Here is a 22616-nt window from a genome sequence, read left to right as displayed (position 1 = left end):
TCAAGTAAGTAAAAAAAAAAAAAGTAAATATTAATTCATATAATAAATAAAATAAAATAAATATTTTATTGTCTAATTTCTGACTGCACCACACAAGGCCTAGAATGCACTGCTAAATAGATAAAATATATTAAATACACAAATCTTCTTCGTTTTTCTTTATTTAATTGGTTTTTATTTTTCGCTTTTTTAACGTGTCGGGGTGCAGCCTCTGTCTTCCACCTGAATCCTGTTATTATCCCCTGTGGTACCATTATTTTTAAATTTTATCATTTGTGTTTCTGTCACTTGATCCCATCACACATTTTCCCACACATGAATTAATCTCGGTCTTACACTATTTTTTTCAATAGTGATCTGCTTTCTTTTTTTTCTTTCAGTTTAGGATTTGGTTCAATCCATGAATATTTGTTAATCTGAAAGGTCACTACCAGGACCGACGCTGTAACCTTTACAACCTTTAGGGGGCAGCACTTCTCCATCGCAGAACAAAAAGGAAGTCGTTCGGCTTCCGACTTCCTCCTTCCGTTGAAGAGCAAGTCAGAGCTGCTGCAGCAATGGCAAAGCTAATTTTGCTTTGGCTTAAGTGTATCATATTATACAATGCTGTCGATGCTGTGTTTGAGGACCAAGTAGGAAAATTTGATTGGTAAGAGGAGTCAAGCGAACGATCAAATGTGTGCCGATTATGTTTTAATGTGGAAATGCTAATGTTAGCACCTGTCAAAGCAGCTAACTGCGAATCGGTGGACTTTGAATGAAAGAACAGGTCAAAACACATCAGAATGAATACAAACAAACAAATGTAAATTTGGTAGTTAATTTCAGGAGGTGTACATATCTCCATGGTTTATACATTAAGTAAATCATTGGTCCCACTAAATTCAGCAAGTGAAACGCGATAGAAAGTGATTTAAAGGTAATAGGAAAACGTTGTAGCCAATCTGATAATAATCAATAAACCAGTGTCATGTAGTTTCGGCTTTTCAGTTTGAGAAATATGTCTTTGCACCGGGATTGGATCCATGTGGTCATTAAAACAATGGTGTCACTATGATCATGGGTGAGCTGGATGACAGTCTGAGTGCTTGTGCTTTCTCTTCATGTTTCACAGGAGGCAGCAGTATGTAGGCAAGGTTCGTTTTTCTCATTTTGACACACATGTACAGTCATCCAAAAAGGTTCTTGTAGCAACAGAGAATAATGTTTTTGCCGCACTCAATACAAGGACCGGGGAACTCTGTGAGTATGTTGTTCCTTTGAAAGACGAAGTTCTCATATATTAGGTATAGTCTTTTATTGTCACTTTGTTATCAATGTCTGTTACAGTCTGGCGACATGTTGATAAGTCTGGCCCCGAAGGAAACATTGATGCTCTTTTGCACCATGGACAAGGTGATTTATTTTTTTGTAATGATTCTAATCATGTATTTGAATTGCAGTAAAGTTTAAAGATTTTTTTAAAGTTCCTCCAGTTGATGAAAGTGTGTTTGTGTCCTAGATGCGATCCTAGTGGTTGGCAATGGCCGCCTGCTGCGATCCTGGGATGTCAATGTTGGTGGTTTGAACTGGGAAATTGTGCTCGACTCTGGAAGGTGATTATTACCTTGAGGTTAAGAATGGTCTTTATTTATTCATTTATTTGATTAAATCTTACCTCGTTGCTTTTTATATGTTCAAGTTTCCAGAAAGCATGTCTAGTGGGACAGCAAGGCACAGTGAAACATGTGGCTGTTTTGGAAAAAAACATTATCTCTCTCCATTACCTTTCTAATGGCCATCAAAAATGGATAGAAAATCTACCAGATAGGTATGTTTTTATATTAATGTTAATTTTGTGTACTGATGTTCTCTGTTTCAATGAACATAAATCTACACAGGAATTCATTTACCACCTTAAAGGCTTTTTTTTTGTAGAAAATACTACACAGTGTTGCAAAAACAGTAGTTTTATTATGAAACGTTTGTCACCTTCTGTTTCTCTCCACAGTGAGACTGTGGATTACCAGACTGTTTATTCTGGAGGAAATGGTGAAGTTTATGCTTTGGGAATTGTTCCCCATTCCCACATTGTTATTATTGCTTACAGCACCGATGATGGAGAAATAATCAAGCAGGTAATCCTGTTTATTAATGATAGTATTAAAAAAATCAGCCTATGCTCTGTAAATTTAATGTATATAAAATAGGTAATTTGTTAAAGAACAAACTAACTTAAACACTGAACCAGTGGTCAGTATATAGAATGATTTTTGTGAGTTTCTTGTTTGTAATGTTTTCAGATCTCAGTTGAAGCTCCGTGGCTGTCCAACATAGTGGCCAGCTGTGCAGTGATTGGTCAGGGGGTGCTGATTTGTGTAGACTCTGCAACTCCATCGCTGTACATGTACAACTTAAACCCAAATATGGATGATTTACAGATGACCCAGATCCCCCTGCAGGTATGATTCTAACAAAAACCTTTCTAATGTACAAAATTGCCTCTGTATGTCCTCTGCTTTAGATTGGGTAAGTTTTAAATTCTGCCTCTCTCTTTCTCAGCTCTCCACTTCTGTGTTCTTATATGTTCCTTTGTAAATGCACAGTTTTTCTTTTACAGTCTTCTCCTATTTGTCTTCTCACAGTCACTGGGACTTGAAGTAGCTCCAGACTTTCAACCGGTCCTGGTGTCTCACCAGCCCAACTCAGCCCATCAGCCTCTGTCTGAGTTCTTCCTTCAGCTCGGCCCTGATAACTTCCTGCTTCTCCAGTTCAACAATGGTCAGATAGTTACGCTCAGGGATTTCAAGCCAGTACGTAAGCTTTTCTCTATATTTTTGTTTCATATTCAAAAACATTAGCCTGTCCTGGTATTGCAGTTGTTCTGCTATATCAGCCAACATCAGTAAATATCTGCAAAAATGTAAATGTGGCTTGGCATCCTTGCCAAAATATTTTATTGCCCTGGGAAAATGTCAAACATAATAACTGTTAAAAACGGCCAAATACGATCCTTTTTTTTTTTTTTTTTTTCTCCAACCTGTGACATTTTGTAGAATGTATTGTTTTTCTACAGAAACATGATGTCTTTTGTTGTATTATACAGAGCTATATCCTTTGTTTGTTGTAGGCCTTGCTGGTTTCCTTTGCAACCACTGGAGAGAAGACCATTGCTGCTGTTATGTCCCCCAAGAATAAAACTGTGAGTTAAAGTAATATTTCACCTTTAGATTTATGTGTGGGTTTTGATGTGTTTTAGCTGTTTTCTTAGTCATAAATGCATTTGATTTTAGAAGGCAGATGCGTAATACACATATTGATTTACTTAATGTAAAGGTTAGACTTGTTACTGTAAGTTTTTTTTCATGTCTTTCAGGAAACTGTCTTATAAGTGTGTTTTGGGGTTTTTGTGTCTTGTTTTTTTTAAAAAAAAAATTTTATTGGGAGATTATTATTTGTTTCTTTCCCATAGGCCTGCAGTATTAACCTCTTTAGTGCTGAAACTGGACGAAGACTTCTAGATACAACACTGATTTTCGTTATGGATCCTAATGGTGGCAAACCAGAGAAAGTGAGTCAGTTTTCTTTCCTGAGGTACTGTGGGAACTATGGCCTTTCAGAGCAGGCAGAGTTTTCTAAACACAGGTGCAGTCAGTTCATTTCAGTATGATGTGGAAAAAATAAGACATGCTGGTTTCTGGGCTTTCTTTGAAAATATAGACAGTACTTTTTTCTTTTTTTTTATGCCAACTTTAGTAGTAAATGTGCCCCGTAGTGTGTTAGTAATGGCTTTACAATAGAAGTAAATTATATTCTCTCTTTCAGATCTACATACAGCCATTCTTGAAAAAAGATGACTCTGTAGGCTACAGGGCCATGGTGCAAACAGAGGACCACACACTCACTTTCATACAACAGCCAGGTATGAGCGGCAAAAACAGGAAGCAAGGAAAGAGTGCTTTCAGGCTGTACTGATGTTAATGTGAGCAGAGCTATTGATGCTGCAGGACTTTTTTAATTATAGTTTTACTAAAGCTAACCAAAGTAAAATCCTTCTCATTGTACTCAAAAGAGCAAAAGAAGAATAGACACCCTATTTTTTTCTGGAATGTGTTTTAGCAAGGTCAAACAGAGGGATGAAAACGTCATGAATATTCATACTGTGGTCTGACTGCGGTGGGTTTCTGTCAATCAGTAGGCAAATTAAATGTAAGTGAGGAGTCTGCGTGTTTGTTTAGTGTTGAGAACTTGGACATTTTTCCCAAAGCGCATAGACTTGTAAGCTGTGCAGTGCCTCATGATAATATTTTTGGTTTATCCCACCTCTTAATCATCATGGTTGCTGCCAACATCTGACCACGGTGTGGACAGATTTCATAATGTACCTACAGTCCTGTCTTTTCCACAAGAATGATGGAAAAACGCGTCTCATAATATAATTAATGGAAAGCGTCAACACAAACTGCATACAGCCGCAGGGTGTGGGAAATAGATTGAATAAACGATTGCAGAACAATAATGATTCTTGCTTTCCAGGGCGTGTGATGTGGACTAGAGAGGAGGCCTTGTCAGATGTGGTGACAATGGAAATGGTGGATCTGCCCCTCACTGGAACGCAGGCTGAGCTGGAGGGAGAGTTCGGCAAAAAGGCCGGTAAATGTCAAACCGAAATTTTTGCTGTATTTGAATGGAGTCATGTAAATCTCCTTTACAAAGCGTAAACTCAGCAGAACTGGATGGTGTCTCCATTAATGGTTCCATAACTTAGAATTTCTAATCATTTCTGAGGGTTGTTGCATTTGCTTTTGTCCTTCCTTAAACAACTCAGCTGCTTTATCAAATCGGCGAATTTGCTATATTCCAGTTTCAAACATATCTTTCGCATGTGTGTTGATATTACTGCTTTCATTTTGTTTGTTTTTGTCCTGTTTTTTGTTATTGCTGCTTATGGATTCAGCCATTCAAGGTAACAAATCTGTGCCTTTTTTCAGCAAAACTTGATTCCTTGTCTTACGGTTAGGACTTCCTCACATTCAGTGAACCATTCCTCTGTTGAACCCTTTGCTTCATTTTATTTCACTCTTGAAATAAAACCTGTATCCCTGTGTCCTTGTTGTTTCTCGCAACGTTTGTTGTATTTAAGATATGAAACATGATGTGGATCAGATGTTAAAAATTTGAGTCAAGTCCCCGGAAGGTCACTTAGCGGCATCTGTGCTCTTGTTTACGTTTGTCCAGATGGGCTGATGTCTATGGTGTTCAAGAGGCTGTCCTCTCAGCTCATCTTGCTGCAGGCCTGGATCTCTCACCTCTGGAAGCTGTTCTATGACGCACGCAAGCCTCGTAGTCAAGTTAAAAACGAGGTCACCATCGAAAACCTGTCCAGAGATGAGTTCAACTTGCAGAAGATGATGGTTATGGTCACTGCATCTGGAAAAGTATGAAACTAAAGCTTATCCTGTCATTTAGAAATGGTTTGTTAGCATTTCAGGGAGGATGAGCAGCGCCGCACAGTTGTGGTCAAACTAGATTTGGTTTATTTTGTCTAAAATCAGGCAGGCTTGAAGGGAATTGAAACACTGATAAATAAATTCAGATTAGTCATCTCACTTTTTCCTGCAAGGTTCATTCTTTTCTTCTTCTCCTTTTTTCAGCTCTTTGGGATTGACAGTAAGACTGGCAGTATTTTATGGAGGCACTACCTCAATGATGTCCCATCGAATGCAGCGTTCAAACTGATGGTACAGCGAACGACAGCGCACTTCCCTCATCCTCCGCAGTGCACGTTGCTCATCAAAGATAAGGTAACTTATTGCAAAGGCTCTGTGTTTGGAGATTCAGGTTTGGTGTCAAAGCTCTTATCTTGCAGGCTGACAATATGGATAAAGCTCAAATAGTTGGCAGGGGAAAAAAACTGACCAAATGGTACCTACAGTTTTCAACTTTAAAGACAAGACAGGCTCAGTAAAAGATAAAAGAAATCTTAAAGATACCCACTTGACAGATAAAGTACTGACCTGACCTGTAAAACGTGATTAAGGTTTATTTTCTTTGTTCTATTTTTGGTCATCAGGACACAGGGCTCACCACACTGCATGTGTTTAACCCCATCTTTGGAAAGAAGAGTCATGTGACTCCACCTGCTCTACCTCAGCCAATACTTCAGTCACTCCTGCTGCCACTCATGGACCAGGATTATGCTAAAGTTTTGCTTCTAGTTGATGATCAGTACAAGGTTTGTAGCAAACTGTATACATTTACACATTCTCACTATATTGCATCTCGAAGCCATTTCTGTATGAATACTCATCATGCTGCCTCATAACGACTCTATGTCCCATTAATTATACTGTTTACATATTGTGCATGACCACCAGGCAGTAGAACACTGTTTAACAATGGCATTGTGTGAGCTGTCAGTTACCTGCAAACAAATGATATTCATCTTGCTCGCTTTTTCCCAGGTTTCTGCATTTCCTTCTACGAAGAACGTACTGCAGCAGCTCCAGGAAATGGCCTCATCTATATTCTTTTATCTTGTTGACTCCAGCCAGGGAAGACTTTCTGGTTACAGACTAAGGACGGCAAGTGAAACTTTTTGAACGCATCATTTCCTGATTCTCACAGGAAACCGTCATGAAACTATACCCAAGTCACAGACAGAAAAAGTTCATGTGTATCATTTTGTGTTCTCAGGACTTGTCCACTGAGCAGATCTGGGAAGTTGTCATTCCAATGGAGATACAAAGGATTGTCTCTGTCAAAGGGAAAAGGCCTAATGAGCATGTCCACTCGCAAGGAAGAGTAATGGGAGACCGCAGTGTTCTCTATAAGGTACCGTAACATCCTTTTTAAAACACATTTTTTTAAATTTATTTTTATTTAACTTTTATTTATACAGGTAGTCCCATTGCGACTCAGTGTCTCATTTACAAGATAGATCTGTTCTAGACAAACATTAAAATTACAACAATAAAAGAAACGGTAAAATAGCTAAATTTGTCTAATGTACACAGTCATACCAAAGATAGGAACAAGTTCCCAGTGATGATTTCACAAAAACACTTGTATGTCTTTGAAGTATGCAAGTGAAAACAACTAAGAAAGCTTCAAATCCTTCTGGTTAAGCTTATATTATTGACTTTATTCTGGCTCGATTTTGGTTTGTTTTGGCTCAGTTTTCCCTCTTTGCGCTAAAAGACGGTAACGCCCCGTCTTGTGACGTAAACTAAAAACTCATCTTTCCAAGAAATCTTGTAACCCATGTCACTGTTTTCCCAGTGAATCACATTCTCCCTTCGACTGCCCTCTTTTAGTAAGAATTCACTGCTAGTACTCCTTACTGTTGCCTTTGTTGTGATTTATGAATCACCCGTGAAGTGTGCTCTTGCATTCATTATTTCAGAGAGTAGCACAAGAAGATGAGGATAAAAACACATTAGAAATCATTCACTAGGACAGTTTATAGCGGTACATCGAGTAGTGCTTGAGGTTTCCTAGAATTGTTGATCTGGATAGGCTGATGGCCAGCTGACTGCCATATTTGAGACCTTGTTGCAAGTATTTCCGGTCATATTTTTTGTAAGCTAGATTCCTGAGAAGGCAAATGTAGCTTAACATAGTCAAGAACCCTCGTTTATGGACTGAAAAATTTATTTTCCAACCTTTTTTCATAAATGAAACCAAGTACAAAAAACCCCCAACTTATTTCCCTACTACAAAGAAAAAGTCAGTGCGTTAATGCGGTCCTACTTGGTTGTAGTGGTTTGCACTTTACACATTTGCTTGGCAAGCAAATGTTGTTGGTTGGACTCCAGCCGGAGACACAAATCCCAGTTTGGGTTTGCGTCAGGAAGGGCATCTGGCGTAAAACTCTGCCAAATCAAACATCCGGAGTGGCCCAAAAGTAGCTTGAGTGAGGCTCTGCTTCATTTGACAACAAATTTATCTTAATTAACGAGATATGTACTTTTGTGCTATTATATTAATTTAAATGTCCAATTGTGTTCTAACTAATTTTTATAGTACCTGAACCCCAATCTACTGGCTGTAGTGACTGAGAGCACAGACACGCATCAGGAGCGCAGCTTTGTCGGGATCATCCTGATTGACGGTGTGACCGGCCGCATCATCCACGAGGCTGTTCAGAGAAAAGCCAGAGGACCGGTGCATATTGTGCATTCTGAAAACTGGGTGGTGGTGAGCACGCTTGTTTGCTACAGTCATGTGTAGGGATTGAAATAATTACAACCACCTTTTGTTGTCTTGCTTTTTGCATCGTTACAGTTTGAAGGCCATTTGTTCAAAGCACATAACTAAATGGAGGAAAAAAGGAGAAATATTGAGGGTTATATTTATTGTGTCTCCTTCCCCTGTGTGACTCCGCAGTATGAATACTGGAGCACCAAGTCACGTAGGAACGAGTTCTCTGTAATTGAACTGTATGAAGGAATGGAGCTCTACAACAGCACCGTGTTCAGCTCGCTGGATCGGCCACACGCTCCTCAGGTTCTCCAGCAGTCTTACATTTTCCCCTCCGCCATTTCTACCATGGAGGCCACGCTGACTGAAAAGGGCATCACCAGCCGCCATCTGCTCAGTAAGTGCTACTCGGTTATATTGCTGTTTTCTGTGGTTTTTTGGCTTTTAGTTATTACATAATATGTTAGAAATAAAAAGCATTTTCAGAACCGGGCTGCCCTTTTTGTAATATGTTTGTTTGAATTTGCTTTGTCATAGTTGGCTTGCCGTCTGGAGGGATTTTGTCATTACCAAAGATGTTCCTCGACCCACGAAGGCCAGAAATAGTATCTGAGCAAAGCCGGTCAGTCCTCAAGTCAGGCTTAGTGTGAAAATGAAAGTCAGATTTTTCTTTACTGTTATGTGTCTGACTTGTTAACTTGATCTTCAGTGAGGAGAACCTGATACCCTATGCTCCAGAGCTAATGATCCGTACAGAGTGGTTTATCAACTACAATCAGAGTATATCAAGAGTGCGAGGTATTCACACTTCCCCGTCTGGACTGGAGTCAACCTGCCTGGTAAGTCTGCCTTCAAAGTAATGAAAAGCACATGACAGCACAGTGTAAGATTAAAATAAAATGGTTTAAAAATCATTTACATCACATATATTTAGTTTAAAATGGTACAAAGACAACCTATCAAATGTTGAAATGAAGAAATTTTATTGGTTGAACAACACACTCATCGGCCACCGCACTGGGTCACCTGTTCAACTACTTGTTTACATAAACATCTAATAAGCCAATCACATGGCAGCATTGTAATGCTCAAACTGAGCATCTTAATGGGGTAGAAAGGTGGTTTAAGTGGCTTTGAATGTGGTATGGTTACAGATAATAATCTGAAAAACAAAAACAAAATATCCAGTGATCAGGAGCTCTCTATGTGAAAATGTCTCATTGATGTCAGAGGTCAGAGGACAATGGCCAGAGTGGTTTAAGCTGATAGGAAAGCAACAGTAACTCAACACATCGAACTTTAAAGGAGATGGACTAAAGCAGGAGTAGATCACACCAGGTGCCACTTGGACCAGAATCTCTGAGCAATGTTTCTGGCACCTTGTTGAATCTGTGCAATGAAGAATTAAGCCAGTTCTGAAGGCAAAATGAGGTCCAACATCGTACTAGCAAGGTGTAACTAATGAAGTGGTCAGTGAGTGGATATAACATGTAACTGTGGCAATCGGAGCATGTTTAATATCGTGTTGCATCATTTCTTCTATGGGGTTCATAACCGAGGGGAAACAAACGCTGTTGTTTTAAAAGTGAAGTGTTTTCCCATCCTTGGTAGATATATTGATTTCAGCTGCTCAAAAGTTAATGGCGTACTTTACTAGAGTTGTGATCCTGAAATAATTGATACATTCCCTGGAAAAAAGACTCTGGGCATGTTGCTCTGAGATTTTCATATCATTTAGTGCACAAGCTCTGTGCACGTTTTCTCCAACCGTATTACCAAGCTGTGAGCCACGCACTAAGAGCAAACCCACTGGTCCCTTTTTAAGCCTGTAGTATTCCAGGTTCATGGTTTCCAAAAATATTTTCATATTTTGATTTTTCATGCCACTGAGCAGTTTTTTTCCACTCTGCCTCAGTCCATCTTACATGAGCTTTGGCCTCGCAAATGTCCTGGCCCCTGCGTCTTGTTTATGTTTGGGGTTTTTTTTGGTTTTTTTGCACATAGTGGAGTTTTAACTTGTTTTTGTGGACGCAGCAGTGAACTATGTTCAGTAGAGCTCATGCACAATTTTCCACAATGGAATATTGTCTTGTTTTTTAACCAAAGCTTGGCTATTCAGTATCTGCTTTTGACTTTCTTCCCCACTTACAGGGAATTATTTGGATCCTTTAATATCATCTGCCATAGATGAGAAATTCCCCCAGTTTAAATTAAATTGACAGTGGTTTTAAAAAAACGTTTGCCCACTCAGTCTCTGTCTTTCGCAAATGGTGAAATCCTCGTTGGTTTTACTTCTGTGAGGCTCAGCTTCTCTAGGATGTTTTTTTTTGTATAGCAAATCATGTTACTCAGTAACCTAATTAGTTGTGAGAATGTTCCACCGGATCTTTTTTTTTTTCTTTCTTGGTATAGCATTACGCAACTTTTCCAGTCTTTTTTTTTTTTTTGTTTGTTTTTTTGCCCCTTCCCCGTGTTGCTGACGTCAAATTCAAAATGAGTTCAGAACATTTTTTTTTCTTGTTTACCGTCCAATTTAAAGCATCTTCAAATCATTGCATGTACATTTTCATCACATCACTACTATTTGGAAACAGGGCTGTAGATGATTCCTTATTTGGAAATGTATTGCCACCACTTGGTTTTCCTCCCCACTTAAATAAAATCTTAATATGACAATTTTATTTTATTTTTTAGGTTGTGGCATATGGTCTTGACATCTACCAGACACGTGTGTATCCCTCGAAGCAGTTCGACGTACTAAAAGATGACTACGACTACATGCTGATCAGTAGCGTGCTTCTTGCCCTTTTCTTTGCCACCATGATCAGCAAACGCCTGGCAGAAGTTAAACTGCTCAACCGGGCTTGGCGGTAAGGCGACGGTTAAATTCCTACATCTGCCAGCTCTGTGGCTGCACGAAGGACCTCGGCTCCAAGAGATGAGACCGCTGAGGCCGTGCCTGTCCAAGAACACAGGTCAAAGTTCAATAAGGCCCATAAGGAACTGCAGGGGTGAGGGGACAGTGGGGAGGGGGTGAAATGAGGGGTTAGCAAAAAGTTTTTGTGTTTATTTTTTAACTTATTTTGCAAAAATGAATTATTTCATAGTAGAATAATTGTTCTTTTGTGAAATGTCATTTCGATTAAATGTTTAACACAGCTAATTATGAACCGATAAAACCGGCCAATTTATTAAACTATGGAGCTTGAAAACTTCTGCTCATGTGACAGTTATTTTAGTTTTCCTGGGCCTTTTTTTGTTTTTGTTTTTTGAGACATTTCTGCATCACTGGACTGATCTAATATAAAGCGATAACAAATGTGGAGCTGAGGGAATAGTCAGGAGAAATGCGTGAATGTGAGCATGAACTCGAACAGTACCATAGTGGAAGGGTTTGTTGGGTTTTTTTTAGCCTGCTGAATCACCTTGATACTCCAGTCCCGTTTGGATTGTTGGCAAATGAGCTGTGAATATGAGCTGTGAGGTGATAATGTAGCATGTACAAGAAATGGTTTTTTGAGATGTCTGAAAACCACCAAATGAACTGTTACACTGTTGCCACCATCACATGATGAACCAAGGGAATGGGAAGAGACAGTAGCCTTTCTTTTATGTACATCTCTCATCTTGTAGCTCATACTTTTATGAGAAATTTTCCACATAGCTACTGTTGATGCTCCATTAAAATTTCTCCCAAAACTCCATTCTGAGCGCTTTAGTTTGTTATTGTTGTTGTTGTTGTTCTTCTTCTGTTAGCTGCTCCTTTTAGGGTTCTTCACAGCTGATCATCTGCCCCCATCCACCTATATTCGGTCACACCAACTCTCTGCTTTTGATTATTATTATTAGTAGTATTATAGTATTATTAGTAGTGTTATTATTATTAGTTCAATATTCCAGGTGCTTGTGACATGATCCACTCTAAATAACAACATGTGCTTTTTTATTATGTAGTGCCTGAAAGTTCAATTAGACATGGGATGGCAGCCTGGTTTCACCCTAATGCCATAAAAATATATATGTTCATAGGTTTCTCAGTTCCTCCATAACAGATCGAGGACTCATGGGAGAGATATATTCCCCACCTGGCTTGAGATGAACTCTGTATGAACTGCAAGAGGTGACCAGGGTGAGGGAAGTCTGGGCTACCCCTGCGACCTGAACCCAGATTATAGATGGATGAGACAATAAAGTTTATCTTATCTTGAAAAAAGGAGGTCAAACTTAGAGAAAGCTCTCCATATCATAGCTTGAGTGTGGAGAATGAAGCAATCCTAGAATGAATAAGTTATTTATTTCTATAAATAGATTAAAGACAATTTTTACAATTGACACAGAATTATGAACTTACAAACAGCCTTTGAATGGGCCAAGTCTGATACAGAACCTTCATGAGAACTTCATAGAGGTTGGTGTAACAAAGGTAAATGTGGGCCTGCACCTCAGCAGTGTAAACGTAACATGACTTCCATGCCCACACAGTAAAAAAAAAAAAGTATACACAACATCAGATTTACATCATTAAAAAATTTCACGAGGATCAGCTAATGACAATTTTTCAGCTCTATTTACAAATGCAACAAGTAAAAACTTCTGACTTGCTCTTCATATGTTTAAAGACCTGTGAACATAAGTGTGACTGCAGGTTTTCAACAAAGTTTCTAATGAAAATGAATTAGAATCTAGCTTTAAATACACACTGATTAAAATGAACAAATTGACACTTTTCTGTAGTTAATGTAGTTTGATGTAAATTTCTAAACTTTGGGAGTGATAAGGCTATCTTATCTCAATCAGCTTTGTGATACTGAAATCATAAGCTAATTCAAAAGCGCAAACACCCAATATTAGCTGCATCGACTGTGTGTGTGTGTGTGTGTGTGTGGGGGGGGTGGGTGATCTAACATGTTCATTTGCAAATTTACTATAAAATTTGTCAAGAATCTTTAGACTTGCACTTGGCTAACTCTTTATAATCTGGTATTTTTTAATGGAGCACTTTATTAAGTTTACCTGAAAAGATGCTAAAATATTCAAATAGTACTTTAATTATTTGGAAAAACATCAAATCTATCAACACATTATATTTTTCAAGCAGCATTGTGATAAAAAATAACAGACGTGGAACAGTTTGGCACAAGCCCAGCTTGTACATTTATAAAGACGTGCTCTCTTGTAAGGTATATGTTGCATAGCTAAGGCTGTTTTTAGTGGTATGAGCATACGACTGTCAGACTTTAAAAATTTATAAGTGATCATACTATTTTTTTTTTAGTAAGGAAACGGCAGTATCTTAGTTATCAAAAACTGACAAATGGTGATAGAAAATAAATATTTGTTCTCTATTTGTGAAAATACTATATTATTGTGTATTGTCGTTGTGGTCGAAGTAGAAGAGACGTCTCTAAAATACTGATTGGTAAAATGTTCAGTCAAAAAAACCTCGTGGATATTACACCAAACACATGTCAGTCAATGAAAATACCAATACGTTACACATGTGAGCAGATATTATCGCACACTGTACAGTTGTGTATCACAGAGTGATTAATAACGTCAGTCACCGTTTTGTACTCGTCTAGTTTCAGACATGGTGAGATGATTTCTACCTTTTCTGCCAGAAGCTGCTGTTCCCTGTCTTAGCAGGTTCACTCAGGAGTCTTTCTCTTCTCTCTGTGTTTGGCGGTCGGCCCGGCGGCAGCAGGATGTAGTGTGTCCCGCTGGCCTTTCTGCCATCCTTCAAAATCGGAACAATGCAGGGAGAAAACTGGGTTGCAGGTGGCTCACCTGTCATCTGTCTCAGCAACGCCTTGCTGACATATTTGGGGTTAGCAGCAAAACTCTGAGTGGCAGGCATCACTCCATTGATATAAATTGGAAGACTTTTAGGGCTTGGGGTGCGTGGTGGACAGGGTGGGACTAAAGGCACCCTAGGAGGGATTTTGGGAGGTTTGTCTTCATCGGTCCCAGTCTTTGATTTTGGTGGGATGGGGATACGAGGAGGGATTTGTGGCCTGTCAGTGGACCATGATGAGGTGCTGGCGTGTGGTTGGGTGGAAGGACCCGAGCCAAAAAATTGGATTCTAGGTAATAGGTTCTGCTCTGGCCGTTTGGCTCCAAAGGTATCCTCAGCTTCCGACACCACAGGCTGGTTTTCATCTGTCTGGTGACCAAGGCACCAAATGTCGGCCGCAAACCTGCCTCCTCCAAATGTTGGCCGGCCCTCTCTGCTTGGCCAAGAGAATGCCATGGATCCAACGCCAGCATCTCCAGCCCTCAATGAACTCTCTTGGTAGGCATAATTTACTTGGCCAAAGTCTTTGCTGCTGTTCCTGCAGATAGGCTTAGGGCAGCTCTTGGGCAAAAGGGGCCGTCGGTCACTGGTAAAGAACTCAACCTCACTATCAGCTGCTTCATCTGACATAAGCTCCTCGGGGTCTGGCAGAGGTGGCAAGGGTTTGGCCTCCCTCTGATCAACCCCGAACACTGCCTGTCTCTGGGAAGAAGGAACCACCTGGTCTCCCTCAATGGGCAGCAGCATGTTGTCTGATGCTAGGTGGTAGGAATCAGAAAAAAATGGAGGCTGGGAGAGAGAGGGGTTGGCTGCGGAGAGAAAAAGGGGCAAAAAAAGGAAATGTGTTAAAACACACAAAATGCTACGTTTGCTTTTATACTGAGAAAGCAAATTGTTATGTAAGGCTTTGCTATCGCTGTTGTCCCCTCCAGTGCAGAAACAACACTCAGAGGAAGAAACATGGAAAACAACTTGCTGCCCAACCGCCTTATAAAAACGTACTTACTGAAGATACTGTACAGGAAACGGGAGTAAAAACATCCTGAAAACACCAGCTTAACCTATCGCCTTCTTCGTCAAACATCAGCCACAACACCCTGATTAACACGGGAATCGTCATTATCTGCAGGGCAGGCCACAATCTTAACTGAGCTTCCCATAACCTTCTCTGTGGAAACATCCGACGTGCCCCAGACTGCAGGAACAGCTGGTGACTGGGGAGCGATAGCTTCCCCTCCTCCTACACCCCGATCTCTTTCCTCTGGTACACAGCTTAGTACTGTGATGGCAAACTCACTTGCATCCTGTCTAAATACTGTTCTACTAGACAAATGAGGTTTAAAGGTTTTTTTTTTTCTCTAATAAAAAAAGTGCATAACTTCACCTAATTTAACAAACATAACTCTTCACATCCTTTCAAAATTTCAAAACAATGAAAAAAAAATTGCCAGAATTTCTACAATTTACAGTAATAGCAGATACATACTGATAGTGTTCCTGATACATACGAATTCAAAGCAGAGGAGCTTTGATAAAGTTCATGCATCCATGCTAAATCCGTTTCCTTCATACATGTAACACTAATATCTGAAAAAGACTCACAGTTAAACTCATTGGCCATTTGCTGTTGCTGTTGAAGCTCCTTCAGGGTTTGCTCTGTGTAAGCCCTCAGGCCAAAGCTCTGCACTCTGCAAAGCAGGACAGGTTGAGAAATCCATACAGAGCTGTGCACGATGGTAAATCATTCCAAATCAGTCTTTATAAGACGAGCCTAACAAATGCATTAACAGGACATATGTTCAGTTGTCCTTTTTCTATTTGCAGTATAAAACAGTAACAAGTTACTGGATTTCTTTTCTGAGCCAGACTCTGTGTCTATGATTGCCAGACACTGTTATTTAGTTTCATATTATCTTGCTATATACATATATTATAATCCTGCATGACTACATGTAGTTGCTCATGCTAACATTTATCCCTTCTCTTATATTTCTCTTTTTTTCCTGGTCAGATTTACATGCTCAACATTTTGCAAAGCTGCCACAGATTCACAGATAATAATAACAGATTATTTACATTTTTTAAAAAAATTAGTATTAGGACTTGTGTAGTGTTAATTGTACCTGTTCAGGTCATGCTGTCTCCACAAATTATTCTGACTCCTGGCCATGATGTAGAAGAGATCGTGTTCTTATAAGAAGCTCTGTTTGATATCGATCTAAAGCTCCAACACAAGTCAGCTCCGTCAAACCCATCACAGCTTCATTCTAGCCAGTGGTAAGCTGTTGAAGAAACACTGACATTAGAGTGCAAGGGGATTCATCTGGCTATCTTTTACATTCACATCTGGCTTTTGCATTACATCACATCATTCAGGTCACACCTTTGCTGGTGTGAAATGCCCATAAGCAGGGTACAGCTGGATCTCATCACCGTCCATCACACTCAGCTGCACGTTCTTATCTTACCAGGCAAGGCAAAAGGCAGCAAACAATACAAGATAACTGCACATACACAAGCATACAGCATATATTACAGACAGATGGACTACTTCATGAAAATTGTATATAAAGCAAAGTATTTTACATTGAATAAGTAACATATAACAAAGTTCAAAGGATGTAACATTTCATGACATTCTTTATGTTTAGTATGTAGATTTGCAGGATTGTGAAAAACATTCATATCATTCACATTTCAGTGTAGTAAAAGTATCATTACACAACTATATCCAATAGATTTTTCCTATTCTCAAAAAGGTTATGAAAGCAGGGCAAAAGAAACGTTTACATTTTGAACATATGCCACTTTTCACTAGACGCAGTAAACAAACGACTTGCGATACCCCGCATGTTTTAGGTGAGCCTTGAGGAAACGAGTAACAACAAAAGCCAAGAAAATTGCTTCAGCCTGCTCTCTCAGCCACCATATGTATCCAGTTTAAAGCTATTTGTCTGATGAGCAGGGTATTACACAACCTCTGGGTCAGATGTGGGAGGGCGACAGTACTCCTGCACCCTCCTTCGTCTCTGTGCAACGCTCCAGTATCTGCCCTCACAAAAGGGGCTTATTGTCCAGAATTCCTGTGATGCTGGATGACAAACTCCACCGCTGAGACGGCCCCAAAGCACCGCGATTATAGATGCACTTGAAGGAAAATTTAGTTTAAGTCTGACAGGGTCACAAGCCCTAACCTTGTTAGCCTACTGGCTGAGAACAAAAGTGCACTTAAAAAGTGGCACACTGCGAATGACTAGGAAATGTCTTACTGTTAAAATATTTTAAGGGGTTAAGGTGAGAGAGAATTTTGTGCAGACAGGCAAAGCAATGAAATAAGTACAAAGACTGTACGTGACATCCATGCTGATGATTAAGATTCTCAACTAGCATATATCTATAAAGATGATGACTGTTTCTCCTGATATGATGCACAGCAACTGATATCATTCCAGGGCGATGGACACTTGTATCAGGGCAAAGGTGAAGGTCATCCTGGTTTTTTTTTTTTTTATGATAGATGATGATGTCAACCTTGCTGTTGCGGTTTTGGCTTACGGTCAGATGTGCAGCTCAGGTTAAGCAGACCATCAGACAACTGAAGGAGTTTAAAACTGAGTGGTGCCCCTGTGTCTTCCCAGCAGTGACGCAGCAAAGCACCCAGCTGCATTGACTCAATGACATACCTCTAAATCTTTGTTCTCCCCATATATTGTACTTTACATATTTGTGCTTCTTCTTGCATTGAAAGCAACATTTAGAATTAAAATACAATAAGGCGGACACATACTGTGCTTATGCAATGAAATAAAAAGACCCATTTCACATTAAAATGAAAGCACCACACTGCCTGGAGGGCAACCCAAGGTCTCCATTCTACTATCACTGCAATCTTTCGCTTCAAAGACCTGCTTTGTTTCCTGTCCATGATAACTCCAATGCCGAAGTGGGAAGCAAACAATGCAGAGCATGCAAAGGAAACCCAACTACAAACAAAACAGTGACTCAAGCGTGGATTTGAATATTAATGCTATCCTTAAAACAACCAACTGTGGCGTCATTTCCACCCGTGAGCCTCGGAGATGGAAGACACAGACTAATTATGAATTCTACCGGCAATTACTCAGTGTCCATGAATGGAGCCACTCTCGGGCATGAATGGGCCTTTGTACCACTTTGGTGCACAGCGAAGCAAGCCTGAAAATACAAGTAAACTCTCCCATGAGGTTAGGACTAGAGATACGCCATGGAGACAAGCTGCCACGGCCAAGGTATGAGTCTGTGCCACAAAAAGTCCCCTGCGGGGGGGACTGCGTGTGTTGGCACAGTTGGAAGGACAAGCCAGAGGCTGGAGAAAACAGTTTGTTTAGTACATGCAGGGTCCTTGGTGTGTTGTCCTTGGCAGTCCCCACCTCAACTTTTTTTCAGGCAATAGACCATTCAGTGACCGGGCCTTCTTTAAGCACGAGTTGATTATCCTGATGGCGTGAAGTTTGCACCTTACACACACATACATACACACTAATTAGGTCTGCTAAGCTGTGGGACTAACTACAACACTGCGCGCCACAAAACTAAACAATAAAGCATTTGATTCAATGAGAGAAACCGTTTTAACAACAAGATCCGCAGCCCAAATACAAGTTTATTCACCAAACTAATCTAGGTTCAATGTGTGACTGCAGCTTTCAATTTTTTTTTTTCCATTGCACTAACAAACCAGACCTTTAGGTTTATCTGCGTGTACTGATTTTTAATGGGTCACCAGGCGAAGGCCATGCTGTAAATGTGACAGTTTAGTGCAGTTCATTAGATCCTGACATTTCCACTGTTTAACTTCATTCACCTGGGGAATAAAAGAGGCATATGAAAAGATGTTTGTGATGATATTTAACTGAAAAAATGCAGTTTTAGTACTTGCTTTTTACTTACAAAAAATATTTAAAAAAAAAAAATTAAATAAACGTGTTAAAAATCTTTTGTTGTTACATATCTAATATTGTTACATAATATTATATATGTAACAACCTATCTAATATTGTTACATATCTAATATGTAACAAGATGGTAGGTAGACTTTATAGTCTACTTGCATGTCCGAAATGTTTTGTTTCTAATAAACTAAAGTCTAGATAGTGTGCAGAAAATGAAGATTTTCACATTTTTATAGTTTGAAAAAAGCGCAACTCCACCTGGTCATGGGCCACATCGGCATGTAGTACATTTTCACATCATAACTATTAAACTATATATTTATAGTTTATTTTATTATTATAATTAATTTCCATAACCCTTATTGTCACTTTCTGTTATTGGCCTTTATCGCACTCTATTCTTGATAACACCGAGTTATGTTTAACTCTGGGTCATGCGCTTTTTACTGTAAATTATTTTACATTATATTACTGACGTCACTTTTTTTTTTACACTTTTTGAATGATAGTTGTGAACCAATTTTGACTCCCTCGTTTTGTTTTATTTTTGCGCTTTAAATTATACGAAAACGTCAGACAGACATAGAATTACTGGTTTACTCTTTATCGCCTACTAGTGGGTGAAAATGGAAGTGCCGAGCAGTCCAAGACCTATCCCGCCTCGACGTGACTTCCCTCGGCGGACGCGAGTGAAATCCCTCATTGAGTCAGAAGTACAGTGCGTTCCACTAGATAAATAACTTCCTCTAGCTGGTCTACTCACACAAATGTCCAGCTTACAAAATGCTGTCCACACACATCTGAACTATACAGGCTCTACTCAGAGAACAGACCTCAGTGATTTCTGACCGGCTCTTTTTCTTTTTTTTCGTGACGTCCCAGTGTGGAAAACACTCGTATACACTTAGTAACAGAGTAACATTCACATCACATACAACACAGCATCTGACCGTCCCGTGGTAAAGGCAAAGGCAACAAAAAAGAGCCAATGTTCATCAAACAACTTTTATGAGAACGTGATGAGCCTCACCATGCAAATGCTGCTTATCCGTCACGTACAGCTGGTTTCGTTCGATCGCCCTCAGTCCCAAGCGAGAAATGACACCCGTGAGGCTAAAATCCAGTCTGTCAGTCAACCCTGACCCATGTGCATCGACCCTCCTCTGTCAACAACACTGGGAGGTGAAACTCATTTTGTCAGAGTGACGCGGGTTTCCACATCTCCTTATAAAAGAATTCAACACCCAGAACGCGTTACTGTAACTCCACCCATGGCTGCCTTAAAGGGGAAAAATGCCTGTAATTCTTTTTACATCACTCTACTAGGAAATGCACTGAATACTTTACTAAGTTTACTTTACTATTTGGTTTTTAAAATTTTAATTAAATGTATTTTTTGAGTATGTAGTTAGAACCCAATTCTGTCCAACATAGTTTTGACTCTATTAAATGTAACTGATAATCTGAAATTACTTTTCATATTACATTTTTACATACACATGATAATGTTATAAAATATGATTATTTGTTCTCAATTAAACTATACAAATCGTCTCCCTTTGACCAGGAATAACATTGAAATTGTACTTGCGCATTATGCTATCAGCAGTAATTCACGTTTCTCTTACGTTTCATCTCTATACTCCTCTGTACGGTTTTACTCACCTTCCTGAACTCTCAACTGCAGTGTGAATCTAACAAGATGTTGTTAACCTGTCTGCGCAACTTTCAGGTTTCAGGACACCATTCACAAAATCTATTTCCTTACAGTCAGTGGAACTAAGACTCTGTAGAGCTTAAGGATCTATGCTTAAATCTATTAAGCATTTCCCCTCCCATTTTATTACATCGTTTACCCTACACTAAGTATGCCTCAGCAGGTCAAAAAGCAAAAATGTCCTTTATTTTATTTGTTCCCTGTAATGCGTGTACAGGAAATTGCATTTCAAGCAATTGTGGCCTGACTTGTGTGGGAGTCAGAAAGTGTGTGGGTGGATATTGGCGTGTGTACAACATAACACTGATAAAGAGTTACAAGCACTAGATTGGCAGACCAGACATGAAGGATGAGGACTTGTTTTGAAGCCTGCATGTCACAAAAGAGTTGACTGTGTGTGTGTGTTTGTCCTGTGTTTGTCCTCACCCACGCTGAGAGAGGCAGAAGGACAATATGAGAGGCCATTTACCAGAAAATAACAGGGAAGTGAGTGCAGGCTATTCTTGTTTTCACCACAGGGTCCAGACCACACTGAGCTTACAGTCTTCCCCCAGACTGCCATCTGATCTTTTTACTGCAGTGACAGCACAAATAAATCCTTAGGCAAAATGACCCATCAAATATTGTACACTGTATAACCAAATCGTAAAATTGTAAGCCAAGTGACCCTGTAACCTTTCTTTCTTCCCTTGGTGCAGATTGTTGAGTAGTTCCTCTGCTTGTACTACTCCAATAAAGCCCACATACAGTCATATGCGGATTAAGGAGTGCCTTATACCTATATACTGACTGTAAATCACAAACCCATAAAATAAATACGCCACATGTAACGTGCTTACATTGCTGCAATCATCAACCATCCCTCTCCCACTAACGTTAACTTGTTTGCTTAAAGGAATACTCATAGTTTCAACAAATAAGCTGTTATGTATCAACTTTACATTGTGCAATGTGGAATTTCAAAGTGACACAGAGATGTCCAGTCACACCACTGTCATTCAGCTGTAAACCAAGTACACGTTTTGTGTTACAGTTAAGACTGTAAGACTAACAATACCAAACTATATAGAAATTAAATATACCACCTGCTGTCCCTTCAAAATCAAAATCTTAGTCTAATCATCTTTTAATAAATTGCATAAAGATGGCCATGCAAAATTCAAAGTTTTTGCCACTTTTACCAGCAGCTCTGCTCTTGCTTTGCAGTCCTCTGTGGGCGCTTGTGGTGACCCAGGATGCTCAGGGCTGTGGGGGTTTTTGCCAGGGTGGGCCAGTCTCCTACAGGGGAGGTCAAGTCATTTCCTGCTCTGAGAGACCTCCGTCCCTCACAGATGTCAGTGCAGTCAGAAGCCCACCTTCCACATCTGCAGCACTCCACCTCCCAACATCCTTATCAAAAAAGATAAAGAAGACTGCTTATTTTTAATGTTGCAAACATACATATATGTCAGACTTCGAGAGCTGGCCTGACTCAAATGCAGACTGGCAAAAAATGAGCAGGAATACCAGGTGGACTATGATACACATATGTGTGTGTGTGTGTGTGTGTGTGTGTGTGTGTGTGTGTGTGTGTGTGTGTGTGTGTGTGTGTGTGTGTGTGTGTGTGTGTGTGTGTGTAAAAATCAATTGTTCTGTGGAAAAGAACAGGATTAATGCAAGAATGAGTAAAAAGTACAAGATCATAATAAAACTCATCAAGACTTATGGTTATATTAAACTGATCTATCAGTTCCCCATCTGTCTGAGAATAGAAAACTAAAACGATGAGTGTGTGTGCAGCACAGCGCTTAACAGTGTCTCAAGTTGGAAAAGGAAATGAAGTAGGTAGGTGTTAACATATGTTTTCTATGGTAAATACATTCGTGTAGGTTGATGTGCTGACACGGTGACACAGGGAATTCTCTTATAGAGGAACCAGCTGTGTACAAACATGTAATAGCAATTAGAGCGCCGCTACAGGGCTGCTGTTTTCAAAGTCGCGGTTGACGTGTCT

The 22616-nt window shown here is 39.7% G+C and overlaps 2 protein-coding genes across 4 annotated transcripts; one reads left to right on the top strand and one right to left on the bottom strand.

Moving 5' to 3' along the window:
- The first annotated feature begins 514 nt into the window (after window positions 1-514).
- Window positions 515-11205, top strand: emc1 (ER membrane protein complex subunit 1). Its single transcript, XM_086276460.1, has 22 exons — window positions 515-649; window positions 1115-1242; window positions 1330-1395; window positions 1502-1595; window positions 1682-1810; window positions 1991-2117; window positions 2283-2441; window positions 2625-2792; window positions 3110-3181; window positions 3452-3550; window positions 3805-3901; window positions 4516-4632; window positions 5218-5417; window positions 5634-5783; window positions 6053-6214; window positions 6444-6563; window positions 6676-6813; window positions 8005-8178; window positions 8368-8578; window positions 8719-8803; window positions 8891-9020; window positions 10876-11205. Exons 1-22 carry the CDS (start codon window positions 558-560, stop codon window positions 11053-11055), a joined length of 2898 nt encoding a protein of 965 aa, XP_086132586.1. The 5' UTR covers window positions 515-557; the 3' UTR covers window positions 11056-11205.
- Window positions 11206-12456: 1251 nt separating this feature from the next.
- errfi1b (ERBB receptor feedback inhibitor 1b) lies at window positions 12457-22153 on the bottom strand. 3 transcript variants are annotated; one of them, XM_086276462.1, is made up of 5 exons: window positions 19937-20118; window positions 16359-16479; window positions 16099-16257; window positions 15578-15663; window positions 12457-14784 (listed from the first exon to the last, which is right to left on the bottom strand). In XM_086276462.1, the coding sequence occupies exons 3-5, from the start codon at window positions 16143-16145 to the stop codon at window positions 13787-13789; spliced, it is 1131 nt and encodes a 376-aa protein (XP_086132588.1). In that variant the 5' UTR covers window positions 16146-16257; window positions 16359-16479; window positions 19937-20118; the 3' UTR covers window positions 12457-13786. The 3 variants fall into 3 exon arrangements, with proteins under 3 accessions (XP_086132588.1, XP_086132589.1, XP_086132587.1); XM_086276463.1 differs by lacking the exons at window positions 16359-16479; window positions 19937-20118 and adding an exon at window positions 21805-22153; XM_086276461.1 differs by lacking the exon at window positions 16359-16479.
- Window positions 22154-22616: the final 463 nt, after the last annotated feature.

The sequence above is a fragment of the Aulonocara sp. 'chitande type north' Nkhata Bay genome, linkage group LG20 (assembly GCF_057382095.1).
Source record: "Aulonocara sp. 'chitande type north' Nkhata Bay isolate Kocher_YH1m ecotype deep benthic linkage group LG20, A_spYH_male_GT1.1, whole genome shotgun sequence".
Taxonomy (NCBI): Eukaryota; Metazoa; Chordata; class Actinopteri; order Cichliformes; family Cichlidae; genus Aulonocara; species Aulonocara sp. 'chitande type north' Nkhata Bay.
This window is presented reverse-complemented; position numbering and strand designations above follow the sequence as displayed.

Excerpts from the sequence above, each read along its gene's own strand:
- emc1 (XM_086276460.1), top strand. The coding sequence starts at position 558 with ATGGCAAAGCTAATTTTGCTTTGGCTTAAGTGTATCATATTATACAAT. Across the intron at positions 650-1,114 it reads CAAGTAGGAAAATTTGATTG|GAGGCAGCAGTATGTAGGCA; the intron begins GTAAGAGGAGTC and ends CATGTTTCACAG. Across the intron at positions 4,633-5,217 it reads AGAGTTCGGCAAAAAGGCCG|ATGGGCTGATGTCTATGGTG; the intron begins GTAAATGTCAAA and ends ACGTTTGTCCAG.
- errfi1b (XM_086276463.1), bottom strand. The coding sequence starts at position 16,145 with ATGGCCAGGAGTCAGAATAATTTGTGGAGACAGCATGACCTGAACAG. Across the intron at positions 15,664-16,098 it reads AGACAGCATGACCTGAACAG|AGTGCAGAGCTTTGGCCTGA; the intron begins GTACAATTAACA and ends CCTGCTTTGCAG. Across the intron at positions 14,785-15,577 it reads AATGGCCAATGAGTTTAACT|CCAACCCCTCTCTCTCCCAG; the intron begins GTGAGTCTTTTT and ends TTCTCTCCGCAG.